Source organism: Gigantopelta aegis, chromosome 7 (assembly GCF_016097555.1).
Source record: "Gigantopelta aegis isolate Gae_Host chromosome 7, Gae_host_genome, whole genome shotgun sequence".
Lineage (NCBI taxonomy): Eukaryota > Metazoa > Mollusca > Gastropoda > Neomphalida > Peltospiridae > Gigantopelta > Gigantopelta aegis.
Window position 1 is genome coordinate 19,301,331 of NC_054705.1, and position 19,843 is coordinate 19,321,173.

General features: G+C 37.2%; 1 protein-coding gene and 1 non-coding gene across 3 annotated transcripts in view; one reads left to right on the top strand and one right to left on the bottom strand.

Moving 5' to 3' along the window:
• LOC121377765 (transcription factor GATA-4-like) overlaps positions 1-19,843 on the top strand; it is a 99,828-nt gene that overhangs the window by 51,494 nt on the left and 28,491 nt on the right. For both annotated transcript variants that reach the window (XM_041505857.1, XM_041505856.1), the window contains exon 2: positions 270-1,271. In XM_041505857.1, the coding sequence (XP_041361791.1) occupies positions 494-1,271 (778 nt within the window). In that variant the 5' untranslated portion in view covers positions 270-493. The remainder of the gene's footprint in view (positions 1-269; positions 1,272-19,843) is intronic.
• Positions 11,373-11,446, bottom strand: Trnan-guu. Its single transcript has one exon. It is a non-coding gene; the product is annotated as a tRNA-Asn (tRNA).

A 19,843-nucleotide genomic window follows, 5' to 3' on the forward strand; every position in this document is an offset into this window, starting at 1 on the left:
TAAGTTTAATCAAAGAAATATTTTATTAGTCGGAAACATCTTAAAACATTGCAGCAAACTCGAGAATGTCCCTTTAAAACAGATTGTTAATGGCTGCTAATGTCTACTAGGTAAATTATCATACTTATATGCTGCATTTTATTCTGTTATAATGAGATGAGACTTTAATAAACTGTCTGTCTGTCTGGTTAATTGGTTGCATTTTCCACCTTAATTTGTTGCTAACTGATGACACGGTATGTATAATGTCAATTTTTATTTATTTGTAGATTATCTGAAAGTATCTTCAACACTTCTTAGACGCAGTGCAGTTTGTTTCTGTGAATGACTGATATGATGAACATTTCTGAGTGACTTTATACGGAACTTTCACCACTTCTACGCTTAAAACAAAGACATCGCCATTTTGGAATAGAACAGAAATCTAATAATCATAATTATCCCTTTAAGCACTGTCGTGTTTGACGAGACTGGATTTGACGAATGGAGTCACATGGCCCAAGTTGAATCACCCTGGATTCGCTACCCGAGCATCAAACAGGAACCAGTCGACGATCACGCGAACAGCTCCCTGAACGCGCGCGGCCAAACGCGTCCCGATAACAACGACAACCGGGTTCCGTCAGTCGGCAACCCCTACCCCCGGGACGGCTGTGACCGTGGCATGCAGCCAGGCCTTGGGTTGAATCTGCAAGGAAACGGCCCCTTACTGCCCAGCGAGGACGTAGAAGTGTTCTTCAATCATCTGGAGCGACCCGGCGTTCCCGGCGCTTTCTCTCACGCAGACTCCGTGCCGTCTAACCACCCGGCCATGTTCCAGAACGCGATGCACGCGATGTCGATGCAGCCGCCGGCGGCCGCGGCTCCAAACTACCCCCACGAGAACCCGTCCAACTCGTTCATCCATTCGGGCGCCAGTCCGGTGTACGTCCCGACCACAAGGACCATGATTCCGATGGGTTACGGGGGCACGGGGCAAACCGTGACCACGCCCAACTCGCCCGCCATGTGGGGGATGCAGCCTGAGGGGGTGTCGTACAGCACCGCCGCCGCCAACACCCACCCACCTGTGTCGCCGAGGTTCGCCTTCACCCCTAGCGCCAACTCCCCGATCTCCACCCCCACGGGACGACCCGACAGCAGTTTCAGCACGCCGCTGCCCCGCCCCGGCGGACTGAATCCGTACCCCACCTACATGAGTCCAGAGTTGTCTCCCTGGAACACGTTTAACAATATGGCATTGCAGCAGGGCTTGAGACGTGCCGGGCCTGGTGAGTTTACGCTTTCCCAATATATTTATTTTTAATTTATATTATTTATTTTAAAAGAAATTAGAACATTGTTTTACAAGAGAGAGAGAGAGAGAGAGAGAGAGAGAGAGAGAGAGAGAGAGAGAGAGAGAGAGAGAGAGAGAGAGAGAGAGAGAAGTGAAAATAATAAGAACGATATAGATTTGGTACAACGGTGTATCTGAATGAATGGTTGTGTAGTAGACTGCAGATAGTTAATTTTGTTTACAACCTAGAACCTCTTTATATTCATTCATTTTGGTTTTGTGATTATATTCCATGATTTTATATTTAAAAAAGAAGATGATTTTTTAATATATTTTTAAAATTATGAGAAATTTGAAATGTAAAACTTAATTAAGGAGTGTTTGATCTAAACTGGATAATCTATGAATAAGAAGATATAGCTACCCCCAGTCACCCCAAAATGCGGAAGATAATACAAAAAAACCATATTGCATTTAAAACATAACTTCTACATTTTAACAAGTTATTTAAATGTTAAATAATTCATAACCGGCTTTATGAAATCATCTTGGTAGAGTATTTTGAGGCTTTTTTTTTTTTTTTTTGCTTTTTTTTTTTGTATAATTATTTCAATGCTTTTTATAGAATCATTTTATACCTTTTTAGAAATATCGTTTAAAAGACTAATATGAACAGTTTACTTAAACTAAATCAAAACATCATTGTTATTTACTTTTAAATTTACCGTTGGCAGTTTTTGTTTTTGAATATTACAACTTTGCAAAACTGTTTATATACTTTGATTTTGATATTAGAAATTTTTACATAATTACCTTGCATGTTTGTATGGTACTAGTATTCATTTTTATTTTATTTTTCTGAAGATGTCAGCATTTTGCTAATAAAACGGTAGGATGTTTTGAAAAAGGTTGTTCCTTTCCCCTTCTGGACGGAGGAACCGGCTGAGGCCGACACCTGCGCCCAGGACAGGCGTGCGCTACAACAGCTTGCTCTGAATGTGCACATTAAACTCTCTGACCTGACCTGACCTGAAAAGGTTGTTCAGTTTTAATAATTATATGGATTAAAGGATTGTAGTACAGTTATTTGGAGCAAAACTACACACGAATAGAATACGTTTATGATTAAATAAAAAGGAATGACACAATTAATTAACTATAAATATAATTACAGATATTATTTGTATTGTACTTGTAAATCATGCGCACTGAGACGTAACATTCACTAAATGTAATAATTATATGTAGTAAAGGAAAATGTTAAGAATATTCGTATTAATAGGCCTACTATGCCTTTTGTTTGTAGTGCATCATGACTTTTGAATTTAAGATATAATAATAATAATAATAATAATAATAATAATTTATAATAATAATAATAATAATAATAATAATAATAATAATAATAATTAATAATAACTAAATAAATAAATAATAATAATAATTATAATAAATGTAGTTTATCACAATCAGCGATTGTAAATACTTAGTAAAACATTTCCATTTATTGTAACTTACTGTACTTATTTTGATTTTAATTATAGTAATTTTCGCTATAATCAGATTCTTTAAATGAAGTTTAATCATTATATATTGAATATTACCATATAATGTACCATGTTTTATGTGATGTAAAATGTAGACTTGCATATACTAATTTTGCTTTTCATCAACACATAAATGTATGCATGAATTAAAAATTGTGTTTGGAAGAGGTACAAAAGTTAACAGCGTGCACGTAATAATTTCGCATATGTACAGTAATATATATCTGCAATCAATTTCAACCTATACAATGATAATTTTATAATGAATTTATGAACATTATTTTATTTTCTAAACAATAACACCGTTTCGGTTTTCCCTCCATTATTTTCAATTTATTAATTTCTGCTCTAATCTTTATGCATGTTCTAATGTTCAAATACTAATGAAATATGTATGCGACAAAGAATTGAATGAATTATGCTCAGACCTATTATGTATATAACTTGTGACCAACGAACACTGTATTATGTATGCTATATGCAATAAAATATGTTTCAGTCATGTATAAAATATTTATTGAACACCCCCCCAACCAACCCCCCCCCACAAAAAAAAAAAACCAAAAACAAATCCCAACAACCAGAAACACACACACACACACACACACACACACCTCCAACAACCAAAAACAACAAAAAACATCCAAATAGGGTTGGTACAAAATAGCTGCAACGAAATGTATAACACATCAATATCGAGAGATACAACACAATTATTTTGTGAAATTTATTTGTAGAAATAATGAAATCCAGACCAATTTTTAATTTCTAGTTCTACATTCACTGGACGTTGTGACAAAAATACGTACATTTTTCTGTTGAAATAAACTTTATTTGGATGCTATTACTTCCACCACCACAACTGGAACGATACTGGGTTTGTCGAATTTTAAGACGTTTATTAAATAATGTTTAAATTAACCGCGAAACATTCTATATGAAAATATTTTACTAGTTAGTGCATTTTGAACTCTTTGATGTTGCAAAATTGTTTTATTTAAAATAAACAATAGCCGTTTTGTTTTGTAAACAGGATTGGACTCTTGTTGCGTGTTTTGACATGGCGTAAATTCGATATTACGCACACTCGCACCGTTATCTGATTTACCAAATTATCATCTAGGCGAGCACGCGCTATTTCGCGGATATTGCCCGGCGGAGTGAAATGAACACGGTGCGCCGTGAACTTGATCTCTGTAAGCTAGAAAACTCATAAATTAATACCAAACGTCCAATTAAAAATCGTGTAAATTTCACGAAATTCATTTGACGTGACGTGAAGAAAGTTTTTTCCCAGCAAAAGCGGACCCTGTTCTGAAGTGCTGTGAAACATAGAAGACATGTAGTGACGTGTGTGTGTGTGGGGGGTGGGGGGGGGGGGGGGGGGGGGGGGGGGGGGGGGGCACAGAGGCCAAGCCTCACAATTAAACCTTTTCTTTTTTACTGTATCAAATTTGATAAAATCATACATACATACATCTATACATACATACATACATACATACATACATACATACATACACTATTACATACATACACTATTACATACATACATAGTGTGGGTTGCCCCCAACCCCCCAAGTCTAAAATCCTGGCTACGCTAATGAAGGCATGTTACCTACTTTTTTTCTTTCTTTCTTCTTTCTTCCCCTTTCTTTCTTTCTTCTTTCTTCCCCTTTCTTTCTTTCTTCTTTCTTCCCCTTTCTTCCTTTCTTCTTTCTCTTTTTCTTCGTTCCCAGCAAAACGGATCCTTTTTGATGTGCTGTGCAATATAAAGGTATTTTTTATTCGTCTTCATACATTTCTTTTTCTTTTTCTTCTTTCTCTTCTCCACGTATTTGAAACTTGATACAGTGTAAGTACTGGAACCGTCTCATTTCAAGAAATTGAAAAATAAGAAGGCTGTGTTTTTTTTATAAATATATTTCAGACTTGACTGAAAACACACTTTCTTGCACATAAAAATACCTGAACATACTTTTAAAGCACCCTTTTTATACCTTGTCCCTATCCTAATTTTATACACAGAATTGTATATATCGGTTACCACCATCATTTGTATATGATATAAACTTTCTATCTCTTATAATTAATTACATAATATACTATAATACTCGCGATTAAACATGTTTCAAACAACTTTTAACGGGACTATTCCGAATTTTCTGCTATTGTAACTTGTTTACGATATACGGAGGCTTTTTGATGACTAAAATTATATTTTTAAAAACATTTTTATTATTTTTTGAATACTAGTGTCTGTATAAACAAGGTATTTGTTGTCGTCCTAATGCTTGTAGTAGCCCAAACTGGATTTTTCTTTTCTATACTTTCGTGCGTATGAAAAAAAAAGATATGAAGGAAGAAGGAAGGAAATACTTTATTTAACGACGCACTCAACACATTTTATTTACGGTTATATGGCGTCAGTCATATGGTTAAGAACCACACATATATTGAGAGAGGAAACCCGCTGTCGCCACTGCATGGGCTACTCTTTTCGATTAGCAGCAAGGGATCTTTTATATGCACCATCCCATAGGCAGGATAGCACATACCACGGCCTTTGATATATAATATGAAGTAATATGAATAATCAACTACTACAAACATTAGCGCACGACAGCAAGCACTCTAGATATACAGACACTGGCATTCTAAACATGCTAAACACGAAAATCTATTTAGAATGTAAGTGTAGTCGCCAGAAACTATTTTAATGTTACCATCTTACAATGGATGCAGACACAGGACAATGCCTTTGAAGAGACCGACCCTAGTTTTTAAACACTGAGGCATATTTTTCACTATTAGAGCCGTTTATGATCACTGAAACCAAACATTACTTACATCCGAAGTGTTTCTGGTCATCATGTTGTTTCTAATGCCACAAAATGCTTTTGTATTTCTAAAAACGCACGTGCGTCTGAGAAGTAACGATTATAGAGTCGCGTTTTAGTGTACTTTTAAGGGTATTTAAAAACACAGACTCTTGTTTCACTCTGTTGTATCCAAGTGTGTTACAGGTTTGTAAATTAACCAAACTTGGTGTCCATTTTTACGGGTTGAAACTAGGGTCTAGGTGAAAAATGTGCTTGGGTGTTTAAAAACTAGAGTCCTTCACTTTAAGAATTTAGATCACCTTTATTTTCTTAATCATCGGCTATGGGATGTCAAGCATTTGGTAATCAAAGACCGTGGTATGTGCTGTCCTGTCTGTGAAAAAATAAAACAGGTTTCCTATAGCCGGTAATTAAAGACCAAATTACTCAGACAAACAGACAGACAGAAAGACAGACAGACAGACAGATATTTTATTGGAATCTCACTTTACGCACACAATAATAAAATGTAATATAAAATGCAATATAAAAGTAAATAAGCCATTCCTTACAGGAATTACGAGAGACTATCATTAATAGTATAACACATTAACGTACATATAACATAAAATGATACATACAAAATTAAAATACTCTTGTGGTGTCTTTAAACAAAACAAACTTTAACTCTAGTGCCTTGAATCTGCACCGGTTTTTGCTAGAAAAACACACCAAAAAAACAGAACCAAAAAAAAGATACACACCCCCCACACACAAACCCAGTTCATTTCATTGGCAAACAATAAGTTGTTTGTTTCTTCTATTTCATCTTGGGTTCACACATGTTATTGAAACCAACTCGAGTTTCATCCACGTACAGTACAGAAACGTACACTTCTCGCTACATTACCGAAAGAAATGTCAATTAGTTTTTAATGACTTAGGCTGTTTTCCCAGACCAGGGCAGTAAATCTCTAAATTAAATACAAACATGTTTATTACATCAACAAGCTGCTTATAGTACGCGACATTTGTATTGGCACACCGAATCGTTATAGTTTTCAACTGAATAATGCATAAAAATAGAATAAGGTGGCTTTAAAACATTAAATTATTATAATATCTAATTTTCTTGTACTACTAGTATATTATCGCCATGTTCATAGGTTTGGTAACACCAAATTGTGTGTGTGTGGGGGTGGGGTGTGGGGGGGTGGGGGGGGGGTGCGCGTGTCTGTGTAAGTTATTTTATTTATTTTATTCTGAACAGATCCAAATATTTGGTAAGCGAATGCCCCACACTAATAAGAGAAGTTATTATTGATCGCATAGTGAAGAGTTTAATAACAATAAAGATAGTGTTAGATAGTGCCATTCATTATGAGACAGAGAGAGAGAGAGAGAGAGAGAGAGAGAGAGAGAGAGAGAGAGAGAGAGAGAGAGAGAGAGAGAGAGAGAGAGAGAGAGAGAGAGAGAGAGAGAGAGCGCGCTCTACCGCGTTTTGCGTCATTTTTATCTCGTATTTCCATCATTTCAATTACCAATGCAGTATTGTTCGTGCTAGGGTGTCTGTAAACATTCATTCGTTCGTTGTTATTACTAAAACGAAAACATTAATAGATGTGATATGTTTTTATAAGAACAAAAATCAAGTAACATGAGATACATATAAACAAACACAAACCATTATTTTTTTCTTCGCTTCTCTTGTTTTTATCTTTCCATTAACCGTATTTCACATTATTTATTTTTTAAAGTGATGTGTTGTTTTACAAATGATTATAGTCACTAATATAATATATAGTGCTTTCCAAAATTACTTTTTGTCATCTTATGACGTTATGATTTTTAAGGGGCCCAGTGGTAAAACGCTCGCTTAATGCGCGGTTGGTCTGGGATCCATCCCCGATTTCCCGTCGGCGGGCTCAATGGGCTATTTCTCGTTGCAGCCAGTGCGCCACGACTGGTATATTAAAGGCCGTGGTATGTGCTATCCTGTCTATGGGATGCTTTATATAAAAGATCCTATGCTACTAATGAAAAGATGTAGTGGGTTTCCTCTGTCAAAATTACCAAATGTTTGACATCCAGTAGCCGATGATTAATACATCAATGTGCTCTAGTGGTGTCGTTAAACAAAACAAAAAAATTAACTTTATGATTTTTATCCATGTTTACATAGATTTTTCTACAATTCCCGAAATTCTGTTACAGGGTTATATTTATATAACTATTTTACAAACTCAGGATTATTCTGATATACGGTTTGAATACGATATTGGTTTCACAACTTTCAGCGGACTGCACAGATGTATTTCGTGTTATGTTGTAGATGAAATATGTTTCTTATTATTTATATTCTCGAGTAGCCGTACCAACTTGTAGATGTTTTCTACATCTTAGCCCTGTTCTTATCTCCGTAACTATGAGCGCTAATTAAAAACATGTCCAGATAGTAGATATGATCGGAACTATTTAAGTAAATCACCGGATCCATTTCAGGCCACGTGGAGATGTAGATTTCAAGACATATGAAAGGTCAATGGGACTAAACTGTGTTGTAACATTTTTAGTACGGTTATATTGTAGAATTTTAGGGCTATTTCTCGTTCTAGCCAGTGCAACACAACTGGTATATCAAAGGCCGTGGTATATGCTATCCTGTCTGTGGGGTGGTGTATACAACAGATGTCTTGCTGTTAATGGAAAAAAATGTAGCGGGTTTCCTCTCTAAGACAATTTTAGTAAGGTTATATTGTTGAATTTTAGGGCTATTTCTTGTTCTAGCCAGTGCACCACGACTGGTATATCAAAAGCCGTGGTATATGCTATCCTGTCTGTGGGGAGGTGCATATAAAAGATGTCTTGCTGTTAATGGAAGAAAACAAATGTAGCGGTTTTCATCTCTAAGACTTTGACAGAATTACCAAATGTTTGACATCCAATAGCCGATGATTAATAAATCAATGTGCTTTAGTGATGTCATTAAATAAAACAAACAAACTTTCTTAAAATTGAATTTTAACGTACACAAGTATACAACTGTGCGATCGTGGAATATTAATGTCTAAGAAAGCTTAATTTAGCAGCTACTTTTAATGGTCTACCATAAAGATATGTTTTTAGTCTAGTGTGTCATTGTGACCTTGACATACACGATCGTTATAATACTGACTATCTGTTTGGATACCATAGGCTATTCCCGTGCACCCTTCATATAAATAACTACACACAGGGCATACTAGTTATTTTCGCAAATTTAAATTCACGCGAACTGCAAATCGGTTACGTGGTGAACCATTGCAAATATAATTCATGTAACCAAACAATCGGTTTGCAAAGTGAAAATCACGCGAACAAAATTCCGGTTACCTAAAATGTTGAACTATTGTCCCCTGCACACACATCCAAGTGTATTAGGCGTGGTGAGGTTCAATGACAGAATCCACACTTGAACAGTTTAGGGAGGGGGTGCAATATAAGAAAGGCACCTGCAGTACTTCAAAATAAATTAGCAAGCAATATCTATATGCACACACAGGCAATCGACCAGCTAAAAGTCATACGTTAAACAATGCCATTTTGGTTCTAGTTTTGAAGCTTAGCTAGCTAAGATGTGCGCCCAGAACAACGTGCTTAAACCTTCTTTCAATACGTTAAAACACAAACATAAATACATGTACCATAAAAATTAAATATATATAAAAAGAAACAGAAATAAAATAAACCATTTCACATATTAATCACTTAATATTAATTCCTTTTTTCCTATCTTAATAAAGATATACGTGCGGAAAATATCTGCTTATAGATACATTCATTTAGTAAAATTATGTGTTGGCCAATGAAATTATATAGCGTTTGCAGAGGGTGCTATGAAGTTTATATAGCGTGTAATGAGTGTTCTACGGTGTTTATGCCCCCTTCAGTCCACACTTGAACTGCTACTATTACGATCTACAACGGCGCGGGTCAGGAAACCGACATTAAATTGACATACTTTGCTCATTCATAAAAGCTCGTATATTATTGACTTACGCAAGTGAAATTGACAAGAAGTGACAAAGCTCTTAAAGGCACTTGTCCCGGCTTGACATGCACGACATAAAGTACTGCTCGAAGTTAGAACAAGAGCAACCATGTTTGCTGGATTCTTTATTAGATAGATTTTAGGGTCAAACTTTAGGGTACTTGGATAGACGTTCTCAGGAACCGTGGTCAATTACTTTTCTTGAGAACGATTTATGATCTGTTTCGTGGAGTTTTTATTTGCTCATTTTGCAGTTGTTTGTTTATGCTTTTCACTTAGAAAAGGAACAAGCTGTAAGAGGAAGAAATAACAAAATTCAGAAAGAAAAAGAAAAAAAAAAGAAAGAAAAAAGAAGAAATAAAAGGAAGTGATATAAACTTATTGGCGTATTTTTGATGCGGGTGGGAACTTGAAGAATTAGAGGAAACTGGCATTTTTAAAATATGAAAGAAAGATAAAACGAAACGAAAAGAAAGAAGGAAGAAAATCTTTTATTTAACGACGCACTCAACACATTTTATTTACGGTTATATGGCGTCGGATATATGGTTAAGGACTACACAGATATTGAGAGAGGAAACCCGCTGTCGCCACTTCATGGGCTACTCTTTTTGATTAGCAGCAAGGGATCTTTTATATGCACCATCCCATAGACAGGATAGCATATACCACAGCCTTTGTTATACCAGTCGTGATGCACTGGCTGGAGCGAGAAATAGCCCAATGGGCCCACTGACGGGGATCGATCCCAAACAGATTGCGCATCAAGCGAGCGCTTTACCACTGGGCTACGTCTCGCCCCTCGAAAAGAAAGACACATCAGCAACAGCAGCATCAGTGTAAACCCATTTGTGGCCACGTGGTATGAGGTGGGGAAGCGATTGGGACCTGACTCTATTTCTGTATTGAACAAGTCACCCCACCCTTTAAACAAATTCCACAACCCCCCCCCCCCCAAAAAAAAAAAAAAAAAAAAAAAAAACTCACACAAAAAAACACACACACAAATCCCACCCCCTCTCTCCAAAACAAAACACAACCAAAAAATAAACAACAACGACAACAACAATAATAATAATAATTATGTTTCATGATACATTCTTATGACTGCTTCAAAATATTATACATTACAAACTAATAATATGATGCGTGGAGCAACAGCTTCTATTAAACATTTTGTTATGGAACATTTGCGTCCACTTTGGTCAAAGAAAACAACCAACTTGAATTAAACTGCGAAACTGACACGTGGTGATTTAGGATAATTTAGATAAATTAACACCCCTGTCATTTTAATTAAGACGCCATTTTGTTTGACACGTCAATTAGAGGACGTGGATGTTGCGGCACTTTACTGTATAAACACGGCCGCTCCGCCGCTGTGCCAGCAAAACACACAAACAAACCACCGTAAGCCAGTCAACTCGGGCACGAGCAATATGGCGGACGCAGAATGATCAGAATTTTATTCCGCTGTCAAATTTCGTAGCCAGGACAATATCATATTACTTTTTCTCTTTTCTGTCTTATAAAATCTTTCTTAATTCTGTTCCCTGCGTTTTTCTCTCTGTTTTTGTTTCTCTCGTTCATTTTTATTACTGTTTTCATTTATTATCTTCTCTTTTTTTTTGTACCAAATACACGTGCAAAAGAGTAGCTTAAAAAAATATCATAGAATAATAAAAAATAAAAAAAACCGTCACTGGGTGGACTCGAACCACCAACCTTTCGGTTAACAGCCGAACGCGCTAACCGATTGCGCCACAGAGACATGTTGATGTTAATCGATTTAAACATCAGGTATTGATAGATTACAGTAACGCTACTTGATGTCTAAGATGTGGGGAATTTTTTTTTTATTATTCAAAGACGCGCTGAACACATTTGTGTTACAGTTATAAAATATGGCGTCGGAAATATTGTTGTTGACCACATATATAATTAGAGACGAAACACGCGGACGTCACGCAATGGGCTGCAATTTTCGATTAATTAAAAGCAAATGATTATATATATATATATATATATATATATATGTAATATGATTATTATATACACCATTCAACAGGCAGGATAGTATATACCACGGCCTTTGTTACATTAGTTGTGGAGCTCTGGTTTGACACTGCTTTGTGCAGAGATGTAATTTAAAAAAAATTAAAATGATTAAGTCGTTTAAATATCCTTTTTTTATTATTCACATTACACAGTTACGGCAGTGACTCGTAGAAGCTGTGACGATATTGTTAAATAAAATATTCCTTGCTTCCTTCCTTACAATATGAACAATTTTCGTACTGGGCATATTAACACTGTGAACAGCAATTACCGTCTGCTGCAAAAGACTACCAGGGTCATATCCAACTCCGACGACTTTGGTTCAGGAAGTTCAAATTCTTTTCTTCCTATGAAGTCCACGATCCCTGCCTTCCGCCCAAAGTTCAAGGTCACTAGACTGTCATTGTCGTACTGAGCAACGTTCTTACACTATAAGGACAGCTGGTTCACTGGAAGTCTTTTCTTCCCAGACTTAGCTGGACGTTTTGGCTTATAGCAGACGACCAGCAACTTCTGAGGCCCAATGAAGAGAAGGTCGGAAACTGCTCTTCGCAAGGATACAGCGTGTCCAGTACCTTGCTGACGTCATTGGCTATCCTCGTGATGTGAACTGTCCTGGAGTCTCGCGTACCTATGTAGGTCTTGACGGGTCCGTTTAGGTCATTCTCCAGCGTGACCAGGAACCGTCTGTTGCCCTTCACATCATCCATCTGATCCATGGTTACTGTCTTCGTTTCAAGACGTCGACACGTGTTTCCAGACGCCATCTTGACCCAGGCTAGAGTCAGTGAACCCCCGACCAGTAACAAGTCTCCGTGTCATGCAAGATGATATTGCTGTATGTCTGGTTACAATCGCATTCGAGTTTCTTGTGCGAAAGAAAGGCAAAAATTCGACGACGAACCCCATCTACAACGATACGTCTGGCGGTATTCCATTTTGACAATATATTTTTCCAGGTTCTGGCTTCGGCCACGTACGTCATGTATGACGTCAGCTCAGGGACGACTACTCCAATGACGAGCCGACCTTTCCCAGATGAACAAGTAGCGTATTCAGAGAGCGTCATAACAGTTAATCTGTTACTACGATTCTTCGATTGTTCTGTTTGTTCTTCTTGCTTCACTGACACATACTTAGGCTGATTACATCAGTTCAGCAAAAGCTCAAACCCAAATGGACAAGTCTTGCTGAAGTTGTATTTCTGATTCATCCACGCTTCTTCTGATATATCATCAGCAGGTGTTGCTCCGACCGATTCATTTCCCGTGGTGTCTTTCGGTTTGACACGTGCTTCTGTGAGTACGCACTTCAAATGGTCCTGTTCGTACCGTGCATCTAACATGCCGCCATATTTCAAAGCAGCTGCTCGACACATTGCCGGACCGGAAGGGCTGAAGACCCGTGGTGGTGTTTTCAAACTGGACACGGCAGAGAAGCTGAAGAGAAAAAATACATGCACGTGCATTTCGTGTGTCCCAAATACAGACATTGCTCACTAAAAATGCTACTGTCCACCTCTGTATCCACAGATAATTGGTTCTGCATCAACAGCAGTGGAATAATATATATATATATATATATATATATATATATATATATATATATATGTATGTATCGTTCGTACATTAAACATGAAAACCTCTGCGTAAAATGTCTTTAAATCATGATTTATGTTCCCACATTGACATATTTAAGCTACTCGCAGTAAATCGTAGCATCACTGTATCTATGTTGAATACTATATATTCGGTGCATTAAATATTCAACAGAAAAGAGGGAACAAAATATCTGTACAGGTCCGTAGCTTCTCAAAGGCAGGGGAGGTGTGTCAAAATTAAGAAAGGGGCAGTTATATATTTACTTGCATTTCAACATTGGGTGGTCAAAGGCCGTGGTATGTACGTTTCTGTCAGTGGGAAAAGGCATATAAAAGATCCCTTGCTGCATTAGGAAAATGTAGTGGGTTTCCTAAGTACCAAATGTTTGACATCCAATAGCCGAATAACAATAACAGTGGGAAATATATAATTTTCAGAGATATACACACTCCACACACACACACACACACACACACACACACACACACACACACACACACTTACTGTTATCATTAATATAATGTGATACATGCGAAACTAGGATTTTGTCAAAGAAAGTGCCTGTAACATTAATATAACGTCTTTCAGTGTCGTTGATATCAATATTCCTCACATTAAACGAAGTAAAAATTAATTACTTTACCAAAAAATAGAGGAGATCCACGCCCCCACCTAAACCCGCGCCCACTCCTAAACCCGCGCCCACTCCTAAATCCGCGCCCCCACCTAAGCCCGCGCCCCCACCTAAACCCGCGCCCCTCCTAAACCCGCGCACCCACCTAAACCCGCGCCCCCACCTAAACTCGCGCCCCACCTAAACCCGCGCCCACTCCTAAACCCGCGCCCCCACCTAAGCCCACGCCCCCACCTAAACCCGCGCCCCTCTTATACCCGCGCCCCCACCTAAACCCGCGTCCCCCTTAAACCCGCGCTCTCATCCAAATCCGCGTCCCCTACTAAACCCGCGCCCCCACCTAAACCCGCGCCCCCACCTAAACCCGCGCTCCCTCCTAAACCCGCGCTCTCACCTAAAACCGCGCTCTCACCCAAATCCGCGTCCCCTACTAAACCCGCGCCCCCACCTAAACCCGCGCTCTTACCTAAACCCGCGCTCTCACCTAAAACCGCGCTCCCACCCAAATCCGCGACCCCTACTAAACCCACGCCCCCACCTAAACCCGCGCTCCCTCCTAAACCCGCGGCTGGCATATAATAGTCTCAGTGAGTGACTCATTCGACATGTAGAAAATAGATAATGGTAAACTATTACTCTACTATTCCTGAGTTTGCTGCAACTTTTTACATGTTATCGACTAACAGAGATTTTTAACGATTGTAATTACATATCAAATATATTTTTCTGCATAATATATTAGTGGCTGTATATTAAATGTGTTTCTGATCGTTCTAATATTTGTCCTAGGCTAAATTTCATTTTATTTCCTGAAATCCAGTTTGGGCTTTTTACAAATATTAAGACGACCAGAAACACATTGAATATACAGACACTGTTATTCTAAACAAAAAAACATATTCGATATTTAAGTTTAATCGTAGAAATATCTTATTAGTCGGAAACCTCTTTTTAATGCAGCAAACTCAGGAATGTCCCTTTAAGGACTGCAATGATTTAGTGGACAGTGTAATATAACAATAGCCTATACTGGTTTATAGAAATTAATAATTAAACAATAGCGTACAGTACAGGCAACACACCAACATTTGTCGTGTCTTTACTTCATTTCATTTCATTTGAACCTATTTCCGTATTTGTATCCAATTAAGGTTCAAGCACGTTGTCCTGGGCACACACCTCAGCTTTCTGGGCTGTCTGTCCAGGACAGTGTGTGTCGTTACTTTTTGCAGCAGCTTAATATAGACCAGTTTAGGAAATAGTTCCTCATAAAAATACAACAAAATTCTGATATGCTGTTTGAAATCTTTCTTTGATGATTACGCGTAGGTTGACTTCTGTAGTATTGAAGTAACCCAAGTTACTAGTTGTATGTACTGCTAACTGATAACAACTGTGCAAGTGGTACTCAATTCTAATGCCTGTGATTCCTTAGTACAGTCCTAAAGTTAAGTGCATCTTTTTCCAGAATTTGTTTTAATTTCTCATCATTAATCAGGGGTCGAAATTGGATATTCGGTCCGGCAAGCTAAAACGTCTGCCAACCCGAATCAAAATCTTGCCAGACCAATTTTGTCAAAACCTAAAATTCTGGCAAAAATGATAGAGATATTCGGGCAAAATGTGCTATCCTGAGACCTTTTTACAATGTATTTCTATCATTCTACCGTCAAAATTAGTGATTCGTTTGCAACCCTATATAATTGGTTGGTAGTAATGCTAATGTGAATAAATGTTGTTATCCAGATTCGGGCATTCTCGTTTAATTCGGGCAAAATCCAGCCTCCCCCAACCCCTCCCCCCCAAAACAACAACAAACAAACAAAAAACAAAAAACAACAACAAAAAACCCAAACAAATTGGAGCCCTTTCGCCCATGTTTATGGTGTTATTAGATTAGTATTTCGGTTTATTATCCACAACATCCAGTTTTACCCTTTGAGCTCCCCTCTCCCCTTGACAAATCCTACCCAGCACGCACCACCGTGGTGGGTTCAAGAGAAGGGCAGAGTCTTGATATATGACGACAAATTGTTTAGCCTGACACCAAGAATCTTTAATATTCAAAAATGCTTCAGTTTCCGGTGAATCTGCTGTTCGCGGTAAATCCCTCCAAATCTCAGAGGTCATGCGATACGAGAGGTATTGCGCGGCTTTGATACAACATTCGTCAAAACACGCAGGGGAAGGTGTTGCGTATCTTAGAGTCATCGGCAATTTTCTGATAAAGCCCGGACCAGAATTACTTCTACAAACTCCACCTTGGAGTCGCAGATATTTCGAGATTTTAATAGCGCAAGCCACTATTTCTCAAAAACCAAACGACCACCTGGCTTCGAGTCCGAACCATCCCGGATCAACGAAATCGTGTTTTCTCTTTCCCCCGAACGCGACGGTCGTTTGCGGCACATGCCGGTGTATCCGAGGACTCTTTGTCAAATTTGGTTACTGTTGTGTGCTTTTGCGACATAAGTCAATATTTCCCCCCGAGCCTTCCACCGAAGTAACGGATTGTTTTGGGTCTCGAAGGTGCAATATATTTGACCCACGGGTTGCCGAGTTGAAGAGCCGAGTTTATACTGCATGGAAACTGGGGGTAGTAATGGTTGTAAATTAAGAAGGACCGGTGTTTGACATGGGTTAAAGCAAACACGCGTCTCCATTCCGATACATTATATCTATCGGGTCGCTTTACCATCGGTCACTTGTAATTGTTCCGCGTCTATTTGATTCCTAGACGTACTCGGAATACCAGTCGACTAGAAATGTAATTGATTGTTTTTCAAATCTCGCAACCGAAACGTAGTCGGCGCGCCATTGTTCAAAACAATACATTTGCGGCAACTATTCTAGAATTTATTTAACACGAATTACGCCTTTTAAAAGTAATGTATGTGAGTGTCTTATTGTTTGAAAAGTATATATGTTTATTACTTATCGTGACCGCTCAAGAGACTAAGTGTTTTTTTTAAATCAAAACTTAATGTTTCTTGTATAAATAGTTTCGTTTCGTTTTTATCTCTGTTTTAAAAAAAACCAACACAGAAAACCCGTACTTAATTTATGTTCTTCGGGTGGAAATGTAAAGAGGACAAGTGGCTTTTGAAACATGTTTCGCAGTGGCGTATTTAGGTGCCCAAAAGTGTGTATGTGGGGGTGGGGGGGGGGGGGGGGTGGGGGGGGGGTGTTCATACTTTTATATTTACGCACTTTTACACTATTATAAAGCAAATATAAAACAAAATATCTGAAAATTTTGACAAAGAGTCCTCGGATACACCGGCATGTGCCCCCCTTGCCCCCCTCCCCCCCCCCCCCCCCCCCCCCCCCCCGCCCGCTTCCTACGCCAGTGCTTCGTCAGAGTAGACTGCAAACACATTTATGTAGTGACTGTGTTACCGGTAATAACGGTAGAGATTGCATTATACCATAGTAATTTGAAATATTTATGGAGTACAAAATCAGAATGTTGAAATATTTATGGAATAACAATAGCTGTAGCCTGTGATGCTTTGATTATTTGTGCAAATACTACTATCGATTTCCAATACAATACAAATACACTTCTATTTACTATACAGTTTTTATGCAGTATACGCTAGTGGTTAAAACCATTACAAGATGCAATTAAAATGGAAATATGATTTTCTGCACAACGTGTAGGTTTCTAATAAAAACATTCTTTAAATCTTTAAATGTCATGTTGCGCATCATTTTCATGCGCATGTATATTGAATGTAAACTGTAATGTGCCACACTTTTAATATGTGCATGGGTGTGTTGATACGCTGGATGTGTCAGTTTTATAAGAAAGTGTTAACATTGTCGGTAGTGGGAATTAATTTAGTTCACCAAAACCTTTAATTGAAACATATTTTACTGCTTTTTAAAGAACAAATGGATTAGGCACAAGTTACACAACTTACTAGGCCTTCTCCAAACATGAATTACGCCAAAACGTAGAAAATTAAGTACTCAGATATCCCTCTTCATTGTGCTCAAAGAATAAGAAAATAAAAAGATACATTTTACATTTGTCATGATCATGATCATCATGACCATCATCCAGTATTATCAATAAACCTATTTGATTACAAAATAACTGTAGCAGAATATTTTCACACTTTCCTTTTGCTTTTCATAATTTTTGTACATTTACTTCTGCAGCAAAGAGGAAACAACCACCCAGATTTTATCTTATCGTATTTGTAGAAGTTATTAGCAATGACGTCGTCAAAACATTTTTATTCTAAGTCACTGGCCTAATTTACGTAACTGAGCAAACAATTGAAACAACTGAAATATTTATAGCCTACACCATTAAAATAATTGCCCAAATTAGGACACATATGACATGTATTAAAATCGAATATACCAGATTGTAAATTTATATATGTAATACAGAAAAAGAAAAAGAACACACACACACACACACAAACACACACACACACACACACACACACACACACACACACACACACATATATATATATATATATATATATATATATATATATATATATATATTTAATTGTGAAAGCAAACTATATTTAAAAAAAGAAAGAAGTATAAAATGTCATTGAACCAGAAACCTAACAACGGTTACACTTAATAATTGGGGCTTCTTTATTTCGTAATGCTTTTCCCCCAAAACAAATATTACTACGCTATAAAACTCAGTTCGTGGTCTGGCGTCAGTCGTGTTATTTCAACAAATGAGCTGTTCCGTAATAACTTAATGACACTCATAAATGTGTTATCTCTTCCAATTGGTCAGTTTTTGGCACGGCTTAAGTCAAAGAGAAATTTAATATTAACTATGTTTATTACGGTCAAATAGGCTGACACTGTTCCGTACGTTTGACGCTGTTATAATTTGACGTAACAATTGCGTAATGCAGGGCGCATAGTAAAGCTTTTCTACGTCGTTAGTTTATTTTGAAAACTGTGTGTCATGTTAATCCAGCTAGAATAAGCAAATGTTGTTGATGTATATTTTTAAAAGTGGCAAAATATAAATAATTTTAGTATGTATTAAATATGTGGCAATAATTTTTTTAATTAAATTACGCTTGGATTAGAATATGTTAAAAAGACCATCCCGTGTGTTCTGTCAGTTTAAAGGGATATTCCTCAGTTTACTGCATTGTAAGATGTTTCCGACTAATCAAATATTTCTACGATTAAACTTACATATTAAATATATGTTCTTGTTTAGAATATCAGTGTCTGTATATTTAATATGTTTCTGGTCGTCTTAATATTTGCAAGAAGCCCAAACTCGATTTTGTCTTCAAATAATTTCGTACGTATAAAAAAGAAAATATTTTAGGAAATAAAATGAAATTTACGCTAGTACAAATACTAGAACGATCAGAAACACGTTTAATATACATCCACTAATATGTTATGCAGGAAAACATATTTGATATGTAATTACAATCATTAAAAAGTCTCTGTTAGTCGATAACATCTTAAAACATTGCAGCAAACTCAGGAATGTCCCTTTAACATGTTTACGACTAACAGATCCTTTTTGGTGATTAATATTACATATTAAAGATATTTTCTTGTTTAGAACATCAGTATCCATATAAACAAGGTGTTTGTTGTCGTACTAATGTTTGTAGTTGACCAAACCGGATTTTGCCTTCCAATAATTGCGTACGTACGAAACATAATTATATATATCACGAAATAAGATGACAGTAGATCGCGATCGGAAACACGTTGGATATATTCTAATGAAGAAAATGTATCATATGTGTAACGTAAATCGTTAAAAAGGCTCAGTTAGTAGGACACATCGTATAATGATTGCTCTCTTAGGATAATCCCTTTAATATTCGCTTTATAATGTTTATTTTAATTGTTT